This window comes from Drosophila serrata, unplaced genomic scaffold, assembly GCF_035046125.1.
Source record: "Drosophila serrata isolate PLE 108 unplaced genomic scaffold, ASM3504612v1 contig_245, whole genome shotgun sequence".
Lineage (NCBI taxonomy): Eukaryota > Metazoa > Arthropoda > Insecta > Diptera > Drosophilidae > Drosophila > Drosophila serrata.
In genome coordinates, this window is record NW_028257143.1 from 274,792 (window position 1) to 290,619 (window position 15,828).

General features: G+C 47.2%; 4 protein-coding genes across 10 annotated transcripts in view; 3 read left to right on the top strand and 1 right to left on the bottom strand.

Annotated features, from left to right (window-relative positions):
• The first annotated feature begins 142 nt into the window (after positions 1-142).
• Positions 143-6,594, top strand: l(2)k05819 (transmembrane protein 94-like protein l(2)k05819). Of its 4 annotated transcripts, none has more exons than XM_020954625.2 (10): positions 143-445; positions 512-1,145; positions 1,204-1,924; positions 1,985-2,147; positions 2,821-2,917; positions 3,318-4,110; positions 4,288-5,450; positions 5,641-5,794; positions 5,865-6,111; positions 6,169-6,594. In XM_020954625.2, exons 1-10 carry the CDS (start codon positions 297-299, stop codon positions 6,239-6,241), a joined length of 4,194 nt encoding a protein of 1,397 aa, XP_020810284.2. In that variant the 5' UTR covers positions 143-296; the 3' UTR covers positions 6,242-6,594. The 4 variants fall into 4 exon arrangements, with proteins under 4 accessions (XP_020810284.2, XP_086688347.1, XP_020810281.2 ...); XM_086832221.1 differs by having other exon boundaries at positions 1,985-2,102; XM_020954622.2 differs by having other exon boundaries at positions 3,318-5,450.
• A 1,371-nt stretch (positions 6,595-7,965) lies between these two features.
• On the top strand, positions 7,966-10,246 carry LOC110186074 (uncharacterized). The gene is made up of 3 exons (XM_020955109.2): positions 7,966-8,218; positions 8,282-8,715; positions 8,928-10,246. Exons 1-3 carry the CDS (start codon positions 8,049-8,051, stop codon positions 10,175-10,177), a joined length of 1,854 nt encoding a protein of 617 aa, XP_020810768.2. The 5' UTR covers positions 7,966-8,048; the 3' UTR covers positions 10,178-10,246.
• A 369-nt stretch (positions 10,247-10,615) lies between these two features.
• On the top strand, positions 10,616-11,371 carry Dim1 (thioredoxin-like protein Dim1). The gene is made up of 2 exons (XM_020955026.2): positions 10,616-10,813; positions 10,911-11,371. Exons 1-2 carry the CDS (start codon positions 10,736-10,738, stop codon positions 11,259-11,261), a joined length of 429 nt encoding a protein of 142 aa, XP_020810685.1. The 5' UTR covers positions 10,616-10,735; the 3' UTR covers positions 11,262-11,371.
• Position 11,372: 1 nt separating this feature from the next.
• The window catches only part of LOC110185999 (uncharacterized), a 42,419-nt gene continuing 37,963 nt past the window's right edge, over positions 11,373-15,828 (bottom strand). For all 4 annotated transcript variants that reach the window (XM_020955027.2, XM_086832224.1, XM_086832225.1 and 1 more), the window contains one exon: positions 11,373-15,822. In XM_020955027.2, the coding sequence (XP_020810686.2) occupies positions 13,786-15,822 (2,037 nt within the window). In that variant the 3' untranslated portion in view covers positions 11,373-13,785. The remainder of the gene's footprint in view (positions 15,823-15,828) is intronic.

Consider the following 15,828-nt stretch of genomic DNA (forward strand, 5'->3'; position numbering starts at 1 on the left):
AAAGGAAAAATTTATGTTTTAAATTTAATGTTCTTTGAAATTATGGGAATACCAAAAAATCTTAATAAAATCTTATAAATAGTGTTGCAATATTGATGCTTTCTTTTAAAATAAATAATATAAATAGCCAGTTTTAGCCGCTAGATGTTTACTACCAGCAACGACCGACGGTCATACTGCGCGCGTATGGAACAAACGTTCCGCGAACCCAAATAGAAAAACAAAAGCAAAGTTTGGAAACTATGCTGTAGACGGACACGATTACTTAAACTGCCGCAGCAGCACTTCGAGGAAAAATGGCAGCGAAGCAGTCGGAGAGGCCGGAGAAGCGGGAGAAGCAGGAGCAGCCGCAGCGTGGCCTCAGCACGAAGGTGGCGCTGCGGCGTCTGCAAGAGGAGATCGAACGGGTGCTGCTGGAACATGAGCGGCAGTGCGGCGCGGAAAGGTGAGTCAATCCATCCGTCGATATACGCTGATAACAGACAATCCCTTACTGCTCTCCCCCACCCAGCTCATATATAAAATTGCGAGCGGCGTTTGTTAAGCGCTACGACAGTCCGCTTGGTTGGCTTTCGATCGGTACGAGCCTACTGGCCAGCGGAGCCCTCCTTATCACGGGAATGCTGTGGCCCGCCCTGTGCCTCTTGGCCATTCTGTCGCTGGACCTTTTTGTAGTGGTCAGGGAAAACAACCTGAGGCGCACGGAGATCTTCAGAAAGACGCGCCATGCGCTGGCCGAACTCCGCTTGGCGGAGGAGCACTTCAGCGACGACTGGCAGTCGACGAACTATCCGCATTTGAGTAATCCCATGTCGCCATGCGTTTCCCTGCAGTGGACTTATCGTGACGGAATCGTAGTCAACTTACCGTGGGCGTTGTTGGTGCGCGGAGACTATATAGTCCTGCGACCAGGCCACATTTCACCCGGACCATGCTACGAGCTGGAAACGAACAAGTTCTTTGCCGCCAACGAAATTTATGGGGCCACTCCTCATGGCGATCCTCCCGTGAAGCCCGTTGCACGCCCTCCCCTGGCCGATCTCATTTGTTGTTTGGAGAGCACGCCGTACCTGGACAACCTTAGCGTGTGCCTAAAGAATTCCCTCAAGCGCCCGCCTACCATCTATAACCAGCAGCGTTATCTGGTAAGTAGATCTCGAAGAAAATGTTAAAACCACTTCTTATCTATGCTTACGTTGGCAGCTGGTAACCAAGTACATACAACAGTGGGGCTTCATTAGTGCTCTGGTCATTACGCTCATCTCGGGCCTGCTGCGTCTACACGGCTACGGGTTACCCACCGATGAAAAGCACAACTGGCGTTTTGTTCTCATCGAGTCCCCAGCAGCGGCCATAATACCCTTGTTGCCGTTGATTTTTCCGCTTATGTGGATATCCATGAATTTGTGGGGCATCGCTCGGCTGCAATGCTTTCTAAAGACGCCGCAGGTTGCCTCGGAGAAGAGTGCCAGCAAATCGTTTGAGGAGGACCTGGACACACCATCGTACGACTATCAGAACGTCTCCATGCAGCGTTCCAATGTGTTCCGCATCTGGATGCAGCTCTGGCGGGGCGACAGTGAACTCTTGCCGCGCTCGGCCAATCTGGTCCAGGTGCTCGGCTCCATATCGGCACTCTGCTGCGTGGATAAGAAGGGCATTTTGTCGTGGCCCAATCCTACGGCCGAGAAGGTATTCTTCCTACACAACACCGAAGATGAGCCCTACGAGGACGGAGTGGGAGGCAGTCAGTCGTCATCGCAAAGCGACAGTGACGATGGGCCAGATGTGGACGAGGATCTTAACAAGGAGCGGGGCATAGTGGCCGAGGTACTGGACCTCACACACGATCAGCACTGTCCCTTTCGGCTGGAGTTTGACGACCACGAGTGGAAGGCGCACATCAAGTCCCTGAAGCCGCTGGGTGACTATTAATCCTTTTAAGCTACGACATTAGCTTGTGACCATTCAAACGTCCTTTTAGGCCTGGCCATTCTGCTAAACACCTGCTCCCCGCTCACCCACGAGCACTACGCGCAGTTCTGCGGTCATGTCACCGCCGTGGCCATGCTGGACAAGGATCTGGTGCCGGTGACCAATCGGTACGCGTATGCATTAATTGAGTCCAGTAAAAGCTTTTTGCATGGGTACGTAGTTTCATTGCCATACTCATTGTTAGTTTCTGTCTAACCATATCGGATAGCATATATACTATACTACAGTATACATATGCCTACTTACATATATATAGTCTAATGATTTTCTCCGAAAAGTGGTATCTCGCATACCGTTGTTGCATCCCAAGCCAGCCAAAGCCCAATCAAATTAGAGTTTGTTTTGGGTATTTTTGATTTTTGAATCCAATTGGACGATTTCTCACACAAAACCAAACAAAGACAAACACACACAAGCGATTGGTAACGTTTTCTGAAAATTATCAGCGTAAGATAAAAGTATTTTTGATTTCCAGTAATTCGCTATTCCTCCTACTCCAACTCCTTGATCGATTAACTCCATAATTTCCCTGATTTTATCATTCGAGCCTTTTCTAATAACACTTAAACCTTGTATTGATATTAATTTTTGTTTGTACTCGTAAATCGACCCCCACTCTGCCCCTCCCCCATTGGCAGCATGCTATTTTAAGTAACAAACATTCAAGAACGCTTAAATATAGTCGCCTCATGTCCATGCCCCTCCCCTGCCTGCCCACCGTCACGCTTGCCTGCTTGCATGCTCACGCACTGCCGTCGCATTATCAGTCGGCAAACGGAACCAGTTCTAATCGGTTGCTCCTTCCCATTTCGGTCCGACAAACAGACGCTGCCTCTGCGAGCTGGCCAAGCAGATCGGATTCACCGACCATGCCACAGATCGGTTTGCGCTGGAGGGACAACTGGCCAGCTACAGGCATTTGGTGAGTATGAAAACGACTCGACATATTCTTTAAAAGATGGGATTACTGTTTTCAAATATATTCGTTTAAGGCCAGAGAATGAATACCTATTAGAACTACGTATCCGATTTTGAATAGAATTATTCCAAGATAATCGTAAAATGCTGAGATCGGAAAGCCGAAGTTTATATACTTTTGCAGTTTGCAATTCAAATATTGGATCGTATAGGATATCGATCATAACAAAGCTTAAAATATTCGGTGTCATAGGATAGATATTTATATAAAAATGTGTTCGACAAATTAAAGTTTAAATACCAGATGTTTTCAATTTAATTAATTTATATTTTACTGATAAGCCATTAAATTTGGAAGTCTAAAATACCCAGTATCTTAATTAAATCCTCCTCTGCCTTTTCAGCAACCTGATGTCGTGCGCAGGGATATTCGCTTTGCCCGGCAGCTGCAGCTGTCGTCAAAGGTGAAGGTTCCGTTTCCGCACTCCCTTTCGGTGGTAATGCGCGAGAATCCGGGCGGTTATCTGTCCCTATTCACACAGGGAACGGCCGATATTATCTTGGACTGTTGCGATGATTTCTGGGATGGCAAGGATCTGCGTCCGCTATCCCCGCAGGATCGGAAGCGGGCGTTAGACTTTTACCAGCGCAGTGCGCTAACCTCCTACTGCACAGCATTCGCCTATCGTCCCCTTAGGCACGGAATCCATGGAGCCCTAAGTGGTCCGCAGCAGAGTGGAGGTGACTGCCTATATCTGGAACTGCCGCCGGAGTCCAAGCTGCGCATGCAGCACGTGGACAAAACGCACTGCGACTTCCAAGGAGGGCACCATGTGAAACTCAGCCACAGCATCAGCACCGATTCGCTGCTATTCTCGGAGAACAAGGACGAAGACTGCAACGATGTTGAAGGTTGCTTCGAGATGCAGTGCCACCAGGTTTTCATCGGTATGGTGACCATGCAGTACCAGGCACAGAACGACATTGTTCGTCTGGTAGAGCACCTGGAACGAGCCTGCATTCGGTTTGTGCATTTTAGCAAGGAGAACGAGTTGCGTTCGCGGGTCTTCTCTGAAAAAATGGGCCTCGAATCCGGTTGGAACTGTCACATCTCGCTTCTTAGCGAACCCGAGCCGGAAGACGAGAAGGAGAAGGACCGAAGCACTGCCAAGACCAAGGACTTGCCGGAAAACACTGGTAAACTCCAAGCCACCTCAACCACTGCCACCACCACCACCACAACTGATACCCATGAGAACAGCCATCATCCTAGTGCCAAAGCCATGTACATATCGTCCCCCGCACCCGCACCTGCCACAACATCCGAATCCGCATCCGTAGCCCCATCTGCAGCTAAAACCACTGACATTGTAGGTGACGCGGGACCCGTCATGAGTTATCTCCTGGGGCCACCGAACAATCTGGAGTCCTCAAAAACGCTTAGCTCCTCTGCACCCGGAGCAATCTCAAATCCAGATGAATACAACCCGCTGAATGCGGCCATCAACAGTGAAGATGCCCAGTCTCCAGATGGCGGAGGCAGCAAAGACAGCTCACAGGAAAGTTCCCCGCATATTGAGATTGGAGAGGATGAACTGGAGAGGACAGAACCCGATCCTAATAAGCACAACCAGCGCCATTCGCTGGACTCCGCCATGGACGAGAACTGCCGCTCGCTGAGCACTCTTACCGAAAGCACAGATCAAAGTGCACCCATCAACTTCGACATGTCGAACAGGGCGAAACTGCCACGCGGCATAGAAAACATCCGGCCTCACTTGGAGCAGGTAGACAATGTGCCCTTGCAGGTGTCCCTCTTCACGGACTGTTCGGCGGAGGCCACGCAACAGATGCTGGAAATCATGCAGTCCTACGGTGAGATCGTCGTCTGTCTGGGAAGCTCAGCCAGCAATGCCAATGCGGACATCTTTCTGCAGGCTGATTGCAGTATAGCCGTGGAGCCCCTGTATCCGCAGGTGTGCCAGGACGTAGACGCCTACACGGAGACCAATATCCACCACAACAAATTGTTGTGGCAACGACAGGCGGGAAAGTCCAAGGCCGCCGATGACGATGAGGAGCTGCTGGAAAGCGGTCTTCAGGGATGCGCCATGCAGACACCTGCCCACACCGTTTCCCCACTGTATCTGAGCCGGCTGCTGAACTCTCTGCCGTGCTCCATCGCCGTTTGCCGCGACGACCCGCTTTCACTGGTGGCCATAATTGAGTTGTCACGTCGTTTCTCGCTGGGCCTGTGGAACTGCATACAGTATTGGGCCTGCTGCGCCGGCTCCATCTCCATTCTGAACGTGCTGTGCGCGTGCCTATCGTTGCCGCCGCTCCTTACACCGCTGCTTGCCATCTATCTGATGTGCGTGCCGGTGCCGCTGATAGCCATCTCACTGGCCCACATCGACGTGGATCCCAAAATCATGAATCGGGCCACCAGCAAGAAGCAGACGGACTATGATTCGCGGGCCTTTGCATTCGTTATGTGGTGCTACGGCTGCAAGTTTATTGTTCCGGTCATATCCTTGGTGAGTTTGAAATATTCTTTGTACTTGAAAAATGAATTTTGACATACAGGGACATTGCCATGTATTTACACGTTTTAAAGTTTCATCTAATAATTTTCTATATAGGATTATATGATTTTTCCTCTCGATATACATTCCCCAATATCATCACCCTCATTAATTATGGTTTTCAATACATACTCTTCCATAGCTCGTTTCGTACTGGATGTTCCTATTGGAGCCCAAACTGTACCCAGGACCAGTGGAGAAAGATGAATTTGATGATGGCGATGATGATGGAGACTACTATAAGTTTTTATACTTTGCCCGAAGCTGCGCCTTACTGGCCATAATTCTGCATTTTGGTAATACTACTCATCCACCCATTTGCCGACAATTTTTAATAATATTTTTTTGAACATATTCTCCCGTTAGTTTTTATATCCTTTACATTTGTCCATCGTGATCATGCGCTCTGGCAGCGCAATCCGTTTACAAATCGCATATGGGCTATTACGTGCTTATTGCTCCTGCTTCTTCACGGGGTAATCTGCTCCCTGCAACTCATTTTGGAGGATTTCATGTCGCAGGTCCCAAAACTGTTGCTGGCCTTGGTGATCCTATTTGGTGGAAGTTTGCTGAGCCTGATTGTCAGTGAGCTGGCCAAGTTCCAGGAGAACAAGTCAGTAGATTATAACTTTCTTTAGCGATTTACGTTACATAATTTTTGTTTTTTTAGGGTCAATGCACGCTATCAGCGTCGAGCTCGCCTCGACTTTGGCACCAAACTGGGGATGAACTCACCCTTTTAACAACCACGGCCAAGAATCTTACCAAAAAGAAAAAAAGACGCCAGCGTTACACACATGTACTTAGTGCCAAGGCTGTATATAACACCACCACTCAACACCCACTTCTTATTGTTTTAATTTTCTATTCGGACTAACCATATTGGGGTCCTTGTTCGGCCCACGTACTTTTGTTTATTTTAGTTTGTGACACGGCAATCCCAATGCGAGAGTAACGATAAGCATTTGTTATTCATGTTTCTAAAGCGGTTTGGTTCGTGTTCCTTGTTTCGATGAGCTGTAACTCTTTATGTACTAACATTTAAAAGACTTGCAATTATTGTAAGAAATATATGTATGTATGGTAAAAATGAAAACAGACTCCTTAAACAAGTAAAAGTTTTGAATGGGATTCGGTTGGAAAGTGTCCAGAACTGGTTCTCTACAGATACTACAGAAGAGATAGCGGGCAAACGTATATAGCATGCCCGAAATCTGAATAGGTGCTAATCAGGAGAGGCACGTTGCAGCAAGTGCGGCGGCAGTTACTGACCCACATCTATCCCGTATCGTTCATGGCAAGCAAGTTGACAAATATTATTGTCTTTCATTTCAAGTTAGAAAATTTTTAAATTAGGTTACACATGCTCTCTCGATCGAAGAACTGTATACATTCGATTCATTCAATTTACACATTCAGAACGCCAAACAAAAACAACAACTTAGAATTCTTTGAAATTTTCATTCATTGTTAAATGTTAAATACTGTAACCTAAAGTTCATAAATTAAAATCAACATTTATGTCTGTATTCAAATTTCTATATACTATTTATTTATTTATTTGTACACTGTATACTTAATTACAAATTAAGTTACAGGATGAGTGTCAACCATAGCTGCTGAGGCTTTCGGCTAACTCTATATACTATTATTTGCTTGCTTTAGTGTCAAAGATAAGCATTAGTTCATGCAAGTCCCTGGCGAATAGGATGAGAATCTGCGTCTATATAGCACCACGCCTGTGAAATTTTTTAAAGATATTTTGGAACTCATACAAGTTTGTGTCCGATTTCAATTCAAGTTTGAAAACATTAATCATGAGAACGTCTTGTTTCGTGGTTTGGCGCATTTCGTTTAGTGCTCTCCCACTTTCCAAAAGGTTATAAATAAGTTAGGAATTTTAAAATTTGGAGTTGAATATTCTAAATCTTAACATTATGCACAGAAATATATATATTATTCTAATATAGATGGTTCTTTTCCCAGGTTTAGCTCAAGTTTCTCCCAACATACCCGGCATCTACGACATGTTTTAGAAATTAAAATTGTTACTAATTGGTTGCAAAATTAGTGGCACACGCCCAGATCCACATTAAGCTGCCCATTCGGACTGGAATTACACTCCACACTCCCGGTGAACACATGCAAGGCAGCCGGCTGGAGCACATAACGGAAGATACTACCAGAAATGTGGAGTAACAATTGATTAGCACCTTGCTACGTCGTCGAAATGAAAGTGCTGTTGTGCCCGGACAGATCGATCGTATATAGATCACTTCTAGTAGCACCTTCTGCCTCGGAATCTGGGTCATGGAAAAACGAAATCACGAACTCTGCTGGACGCAGCCCGAATAAAACCAATAGGCTTAGGGTGCTGACTTGTATTCGAGATTTTCGCGCGACGCGGTACGGTAGCGTTCTTCCGAGCTCCGACGGACATGACGAAAGTGTAGCCCCCAAGGATATTTTGTGATAGTGCAGAATTTCGATTATTTATATGTATATAGTGCTCCAGAGGTGAAACGAAAAGATATATATCTAAATCCAACAATGCGGTTGGAAGGCGCTAAGTGGGCGCTGCTGGTGTGTCTCGTTTTCTCAGTAAGCTGTATCCAGATCGATGCTTACTCCCAGGTACTGGTCAGTGGCAATGGAGCGGAAACGGGGCAAGGTCCTCGAATTTTTAAGGCCCTTAATACGGATTTGATATTCCCAAAAACGTAAGTTTATAGCCGCTGTGGAGTAGGGTGGCCGAGATTTGCTGACATCTGTTGCCTACACAGCTTCAACTCCAGCGATAATGTTGTATCGACCACTTTGGCTCCTCCAACGACATCCCTGCCACCGATTCCATACAACCATCAACCCGAGGCGGTTTCTGGAACAACAAACTCACCTGTGTTTGTTACACCTTTGGTTGCTGAAGAGCCGGCTGGGGACAGTAAACCCGCTCCTGATACTAACACTGCTTCCGAGGAACAGCCTGAACCAATTGTGGAAGCAGCTTCCACAGGACGCGCAGTGGACTACCGGACAGCGTATCCCTTTGGTCAGCTAATTACTCCGTTGCTGAGGGCCGGCAAGCCACAGCAGTACAACTCGCGACCCGCACAGACCCGTATTTATCCGCAAGGTAGTCGTCCCCTGTATTACTCTTCCTCATCTTCATCACGAAATCCATCTCGCCATCAAGCTTCGAAGCTCAACAATAAAAAAGGTATATGAGTCCAATCAATAAATTAAATTTTTAAGTCTTAAAATTAAATTAATTTACGGAGATTAATATATTTAATATATTTATATATTTATATTTATTTTCAATTTTATTTTTGTTTAAAGAAAAGGAATTATGATCATTTAATGCCATTCACTCCATGATCGTTTGATAATTGGTTAAAAAAGGAAATACTAATCCATTCCTATCCTTAGGATTCAGCGATCGCTTCACTCCCGGAGAAGGAACCGCCGCAAATCTGTTCAAGGGTCACAATCACAATCACAATCACAATCACGACCATAGCCATGATCATTCCCATGGGCAGGATGGCAAGGCGGCCTCTGGATCCAACTCTGTAAACACATATGTTGCTCCAAGTGATGCCTATTCATTTCCGCCCTTAAATACGAAGTACCCATCGCCTTCGAATGATCCAAAGGCAGCTCTGCCCTCGGACACTGTTACGAGTTACCTACCACCCGCCTCTGGAGGATTGAGTAACGCTGGTTACTCCTATCCTGGGCCTTCATTCTCTGGCTACAAGTACCCCGGTCCATTGGCGGCAGGCAACGGCGACAAGGAAACAGCTGCCAGTTCCCCAAGTGCGTCGCCCCCAGCGGACGATGATCCCGGTAACGATGATGTGATCGGAGTTCTGCCCGCCAGTGCTATGGACAATGTTCCCATGAAGGATATGGATGGCAAGGATGCCGGTGGGAGTTCTGCCGCTGCAGATGACGGAGATATGAGCCCGCCCGCAGGCGGAGGAGCAGATGCTGGTGGGGGCGACGGAGACGACGGGGTTGCTGGAACTCTTCCAGCGCTCCACAACGATGGCTCTCATGGCGAAGACGATCACAAGTACGATCCCAACATGGAGTACGCCACACCGCCTCCTGGCTGGCTGGAGTCTCACCCAGAATCGGCTGTTCCCAAGCCAGAGGACCACGATCACGATCATGATCACGACCATGCACCGGAACACATTCATGGTCATCATCACGACCATTATCCGGGTCACTTTGATTATCAGCCGTCCTATCCGGATGACTCCTACCCGGATGTGATTTACGATGATCATCCGCATCATCACCACCATGTGCACCATCCGCCGCCGCCACCACCTCCACCTCCGCCACCACCACCTCCCCCGCCTCCTACTGAACCGCCTCCACCTCCACCGCCACCGCCAGAGCCGCGTGTGAAAAAGTACAGCTACTTTTACATCGGCCGCAAGCTCTGGTACATTCCCCTTTACTTTACTGTGTGGTTCAGCTTTTACATTCTGTGGCTGATCATCAAGTCCATTGGCCGGCACAAGGTGAACCTGCCCAACCACTACGTTTCGAGACGCAGTGCGCCGGATCCGTTTAGCGAGCAGGGTCGGGACGAATACATAAACGAGATGACAGTGAAGGTGCTGGAACACATCGATAGCTTTAAGCAGAAATATTTGAACTGATGAGAACGCCACTCTTAATATTTACGGCTAATAAAAAGTACAATTTATACAAAACAAGAAAGAAAGAAAGAAAGATTTTTAACGAACTACATTAACCAATATTAATTACACATAAACAATTAAGACAGGACCGAACTGGAAATGTAAAGCTTAAGCCTTAAAAACTAGTTACAAATTCCCTTTTTAGGGTCAAAAACAGGCGACCACCGCTCGATTCTTATAGTGTCCACGAATAAAATGACAAGGAAAACACCTTATCAAATTAAAATTCAATAATGGAGAAGCCACAGTTCGGTTTAATAAATGTATATGTTTGCATATTTAAAAAGTCGTTAGGCAGTAGTTATCGATAAAGTGTATAGGTCGCTTAGCGATGTCCCAAACCCATTCTTTTTTTTTTTACAAATATTCCTTGTTGCCGGAAAACATCGATACACATGACATCGTTATCGATTATAAATAAATAACAATCGTCATGTGTTCCATCACTATTTTACCCTTCACTTTGTTTATGTTTTAACTTTCTGCCATAAAATAGCAATAAAATAACTTCCCAAAATGTCGTATATGCTCCCACATTTGCACAATGGCTGGCAGGTGGACCAGGCCATTCTCTCCGAAGAGGACCGCGTGGTGGTAAGTAGTTTAGCCGGTACATATGTAGCCTCGAGTGACAGCCGGAGCACCACTTGGTAGATAGCCTAGAGTGACACATTATTCTTCTCTCCGCCAGGTTATTCGTTTTGGGCACGATTGGGACCCTGCCTGCATGAAGATGGACGAGGTGATGTACAGTATCGCCGAGAAGGTGAAGAATTTCGCCGTCATCTATTTGGTGGACATCACCGAGGTACCGGATTTCAACAAGATGTACGAGTTGTACGATCCCTGCACAGTCATGTTCTTCTTCCGGAACAAGCACATCATGATAGATTTGGGCACGGGCAATAACAACAAAATCAACTGGCCGCTGGAGGATAAGCAGGAAATGATCGACATCGTGGAAACGGTGTACCGCGGAGCCCGCAAAGGTCGTGGTCTGGTGGTTTCCCCCAAAGACTATTCCACCAAATACAGATACTAAAGTGGGACTGTGTTCATAGATGTGTTTAGAATACAAAAAAAAAAAAATAATAATAATAATTATACAGATACGATCCCAAGTACAAAATACAAAAGAAGTGGCCAAGACAACTTGGTGTATATGTGTTTTCTTCTGGTTTATTTTTCACTTGTCACATTTCTCATTAATATCGCTAACATGTACATCAATTTTCTTGGTTTTCATATATATATATATAACATTTAACTAAGTTTGTTCTTTAATAGCTCGTACTTTTTAAAAATTTTAATACTTTCTTTAAAGTAATCTTGCATTAATAATTCTGCGCATTACGGAATATTTGGTTTTATTTTCTTCGAATTGCTTTCGTTTACCAATTTGATCAATTATATGCTTCTTGTTCTCTTGCTGGAGGTACATATAGATATCGGGTTCATGCACTTTACGGAAGTGTAAGTCATGGCTCTGTGAGGGCGGGCCGGGAAGGGGGGTGTTAGTACAAAAGTATAAAAGAAATCGCCGGAACAAATTGGGGAGTGAGAGGCAGAGAGGGAGAGGCTTTACTTTGCCTATAAACTGAATGTTCTGTGCATGTCCAGGGGCTTTGTCTTCAACATTTGTTATTGTTCATTTAATACAACAGCTCAGTTTTATTACAGATTTATTATGCTTAGGTTTAACAATTGGTTCCGCTACTCTTTGCCTTATACAAGTTAGGTTTTTCTTTAAATATATATGTATGTATAATTAGCTACGTTATTCGTTTATTTGTATATTTTCTTTTTCCCGTTTTAAACTTTAAATCAACGCTACAATTACAATATTTTCGAATTCTCATTTACTCTTACTTTCTTCAGCATATAACCAACATTTAATTGTTTATTTTGTGTTATTTGATATACCTTTCGCTGCGCTCGTGGCACAGGCTCTGCTTAGTCGCCGTTCGAGTTCACCTCTCGTCGTACAAAATACTTACTAGTATTAAAAAATATTCAAATAGGGCTCGATTTGTACATACATACATGTACTTACATATACTTATGCGTAGGAAAGGTACAAATCAGGCTCAGGCTGAGGCTCAGGCGTGTGAGAAAGTCTCTGGGGATCATCGGCTAGGGATACCTCAAAATGCAGCTCTATCGTACCATCCTGTCGCTTTGGTTTCTTCTCAACTAATTATGTCTGTATTTTGATTTGGATAATTCAAGTTATTTGATTTTATTTCCCCTTCGGTTGCTGTTGCATTTCTTCCCTTAACTTGGCTTTAGCTCTTCATAGAAAAATAGAGATGCGTAGGTGGGATGAGTTAGGAAATTGTTTACGTTTACTCTTTTTTCTTGTTAATGTTATCAATTTGGATTTGCTCATATATTTCGTTTTGTAACCCTCTAACGCTACTTTATATCCATCAACAATCTGTGTTTTAACAGGCAGGAGCGGGGAAATGCGAAAGTGTTCCTAGACGGTCTAGCTACGTGTACGGGTACGGGACATTTAGGCATCGATGTCCTTGAGGTCTTCGGTCAGAGTACGTCTGTTGCAAGGTTAACCTGATCTCGAACGCGTCCCAGTTGTTGTGCAATCTATAAAATTTCTAATTTTAACTTACAATACTTTAAGTATTTGGCTGCTGTTTAAGACACTAGAAGAGTTTTCATTCCGTTCATAGGGAGAGTGAGAAATACAGAGATGTAGAAAGATCGGCGATCGACGTACCAATAGAAATATATAAACCTCCTCCCTAGTATGGCTGCATACAAATATATATATATATGTTCGTACACTGGCACTTCCTGCTTTAAAGATACATAGTAGTGTGAAAAATAAATCCGAGTATCACTACTTAACTTTTAGAGTTCTATTAACAATAATAGACAACAGTCTCTAAGTACGAATACGTTGTTGTTCTGGTTGCTGTTCGTTATTACCCTCGTCCTCCTGCTCCTCCACCCATCCGATCGTCTGTACATACTAATTATATAGTAGGTAGTATATAGTAGGCAAGTACTCTACTGCAACTCCTCATTCTCCTCAGTCGGCCAGTCGGAGCCAGGGACCGGGAGCGACCCAATTAACTTATGTATTTTGACTAAATGCGCTTAATCTAACTCCTAATCTAGGCCTAAATACTCAATCAATGTTCGCGTTCTCCAGTGACAACCCAGGAAGTTGGTTGCCAGACCATGCGACTACCGGAATTACAGTGATATTTTCCCTTAGAAAAAGATTGTTACTGGGAGAACTGGACTCGTACTAGATTTATCATAGAAAAATATCCTCTAACCAGGATATATATAGGTGTTAGCAATTAATAAATATATCAGTTAGCGATTGAGAATATCTTTAAACTGAGCTTGACATAGATTTGTTGAATTATTTTACGGAAAACATCTTTAACAAGTTTGGGAAAAGTTGATCATAGATTAATTTGGGAGTCTTCACTGTATATTCCATATAACCATGCTTACAAAGTCAGTTGCTAAGCTCTTAAATAATGGCCCGGGCCAGGGAACTGCCTTCGTTGGAGCAGTGGAAACCAGCTGGGCTAGAAGAGTGTCTCCTTGGACCACTTGCGCGAAGTGCCGGGCAAGCTGGGATCGCGTTTCTCTCCACTCACAGCCATGCCCTCCCGCTCCAAGTTGCCCTCATCCGCTTCCCCCTCCGCCTCCGCCTCGTGCTCGTCCTCACCCTCCTCGTTTGGCAGCCGGATCAGGGGAAGCTCTAGCATGACGGCGGGCGTCGCAGTCGTTGTGTTATGTGCGCCACTCTCACAGCTAAGGTTGGCGGCACTCCTGCTGATCCCGCTGGCGGGAACGAGGAATGCGGTGCCGGGACCCGATCCCTTGCGCAGGATCAGATCCTTGAGGGAGGCGGGCACACAGATGCTCTGGTGCCGGGTGGTTATCACCGAGTCGGACACGGACGAGGGACAGGGATCGTGCCCCAGCCGGGTGGCGTTCGTTGGCAGTTGAGCTGGCTGCTGCTGTGAGGGCTGTGTGGCGGCATTATTGTCCATCCGGCTAGTCAGAGGAACAGGACTGGGTGTGGAACGGCCCATGCTGATGACCGTGTTCAGGCTGCTGTACTGCGTGTGCGTTGCGGACTCTCCACCACCACCGCCCAGAGGAGCTCCGGCGGCCTCGACCAGTCCCAGCTCTGTGTTCAGCGTTGAGCAGGTGTCCTCCTCTGTAGTGGTGGTCGTTGTGGTTGTCGTCGTCGTTTGCGGATCACTGTACTGTTGCAGGAGCGGCCCCCGTCGCGGGGGACTCTGGCTGACCACCGCCCCGAAGTGCGTCTCAAGGGGAGCTGCCACCTCCGACTGGATGGGCAGGCCCATGTGGAACTGTTGCAGCTGCAGGGGCTGATTGATAAGCGCCACCCTATCGCTGGATGTGGCGCCGATGGTGCGGTGTCGCTGCAGCATAGGCCTCCTAGGACGGGCACCCCCAGCTGCTACCACGGTGGTGCCACCCCCAGATTCCATTCCCGTCGATGGTACTGCACTCATGCTCATCCGCTTCAGGGGCACAGACGGATTGGGTTTAATTTCCGAACTAACCCGCACCGAAGCCTGAGTCTGAGCCAAAGCAAGAGCCTGTGCCTGAGCCTCCTGCTCCTCGCTGTCGCTGCTCAGTTGCTGCATGTCATCATCCGTGTCCGCCGGACTCTCCACCCCGAAAACCGAGTCTTCGTCGAGAGAGCGTAACTCAGAGTCGGGGCACTCCAGCGAGGAGATCTTGAAGGAACTTAGTGAGGCTAGCGGGGCTCGCTTCTCCGGATTGTTGTTACCGATCGCGGGCAGCTTGTTGGAGGCAGACATGGACAGGCTTCCTCCGCTCCCGCCATTCAGCCTCTCCAGGCTCGCCGGCGTGCTGTCCACACTGATGCTGCTCGAGTTGGGAGCAGTGCCCGCCGTTCCGGACGGTGCCGCTGCATTCGCCGTATAAGGAAAGCTGTTGTTGTTGCTCTCGTTCCGCTGCAGCTCGACCAGGGTGAGCTTTCGCCGAACTCCCAGTCGGAGCTCCTCAGAGGGCGAGTCGCAGAAGTGAAACGCCTGTTGGGCGCTGGTGGGCGGCGCCGACTGTACAGGCTTGGGCAGCGGCAAGGCAAGCGCCAGGTCCACGGCGGAACTCCCCTGGTTGTAAGGATACACGTCCACGGTGTCGGCGCTAATTGAGTGTATCTGCTGCTTCCGGCCCGCCTGCGCACTGTCTGGATCGTAAGACACGATACTGTGCTTCCGCTTGATGCTCGGCGCACTCAAGTTTGAGTTCCGTGACCCGCAAACAGACACGGATCCAGATCCTGCTCCTCCTCCTCCTCCTCCGTTGGACGACTCGTGGACACTGCGCTCCGAGGGACAGGGCGAAGCCTTTGGCGTTGGCTGGATCACCTGGATGTCTGGATAGTAGTAGTCCCAGTTGTCGATGCTCGATGTCCGGGAGGCCGTCGAGAGCTTACGCTGCAGCGTGGGCGGCAGGTTGCTCATGCAGCCGCCCATGTAGGCGGAGGTGCGACGCTCCAGGTACGAGCTGTCCGTGCTGCAGCAGGTCATCGCGCTGCTCCGCCGGGAGTCGTGACCCTGCGA

What these genes read in the sequence shown, in the direction of transcription:
- LOC110186074 (XM_020955109.2), top strand. Translation starts at nt 8,049, where the DNA reads ATGCGGTTGGAAGGCGCTAAGTGGGCGCTGCTGGTGTGTCTCGTTTTC. An exon ending in GATTTGATATTCCCAAAAAC is followed by an intron (nt 8,219 to 8,281) that starts GTAAGTTTATAG and finishes TTGCCTACACAG; the next exon opens with CTTCAACTCCAGCGATAATG. An exon ending in GAAGCTCAACAATAAAAAAG is followed by an intron (nt 8,716 to 8,927) that starts GTATATGAGTCC and finishes TCCTATCCTTAG; the next exon opens with GATTCAGCGATCGCTTCACT.
- Dim1 (XM_020955026.2), top strand. Translation starts at nt 10,736, where the DNA reads ATGTCGTATATGCTCCCACATTTGCACAATGGCTGGCAGGTGGACCAG. An exon ending in CCGAAGAGGACCGCGTGGTG is followed by an intron (nt 10,814 to 10,910) that starts GTAAGTAGTTTA and finishes TCTCTCCGCCAG; the next exon opens with GTTATTCGTTTTGGGCACGA.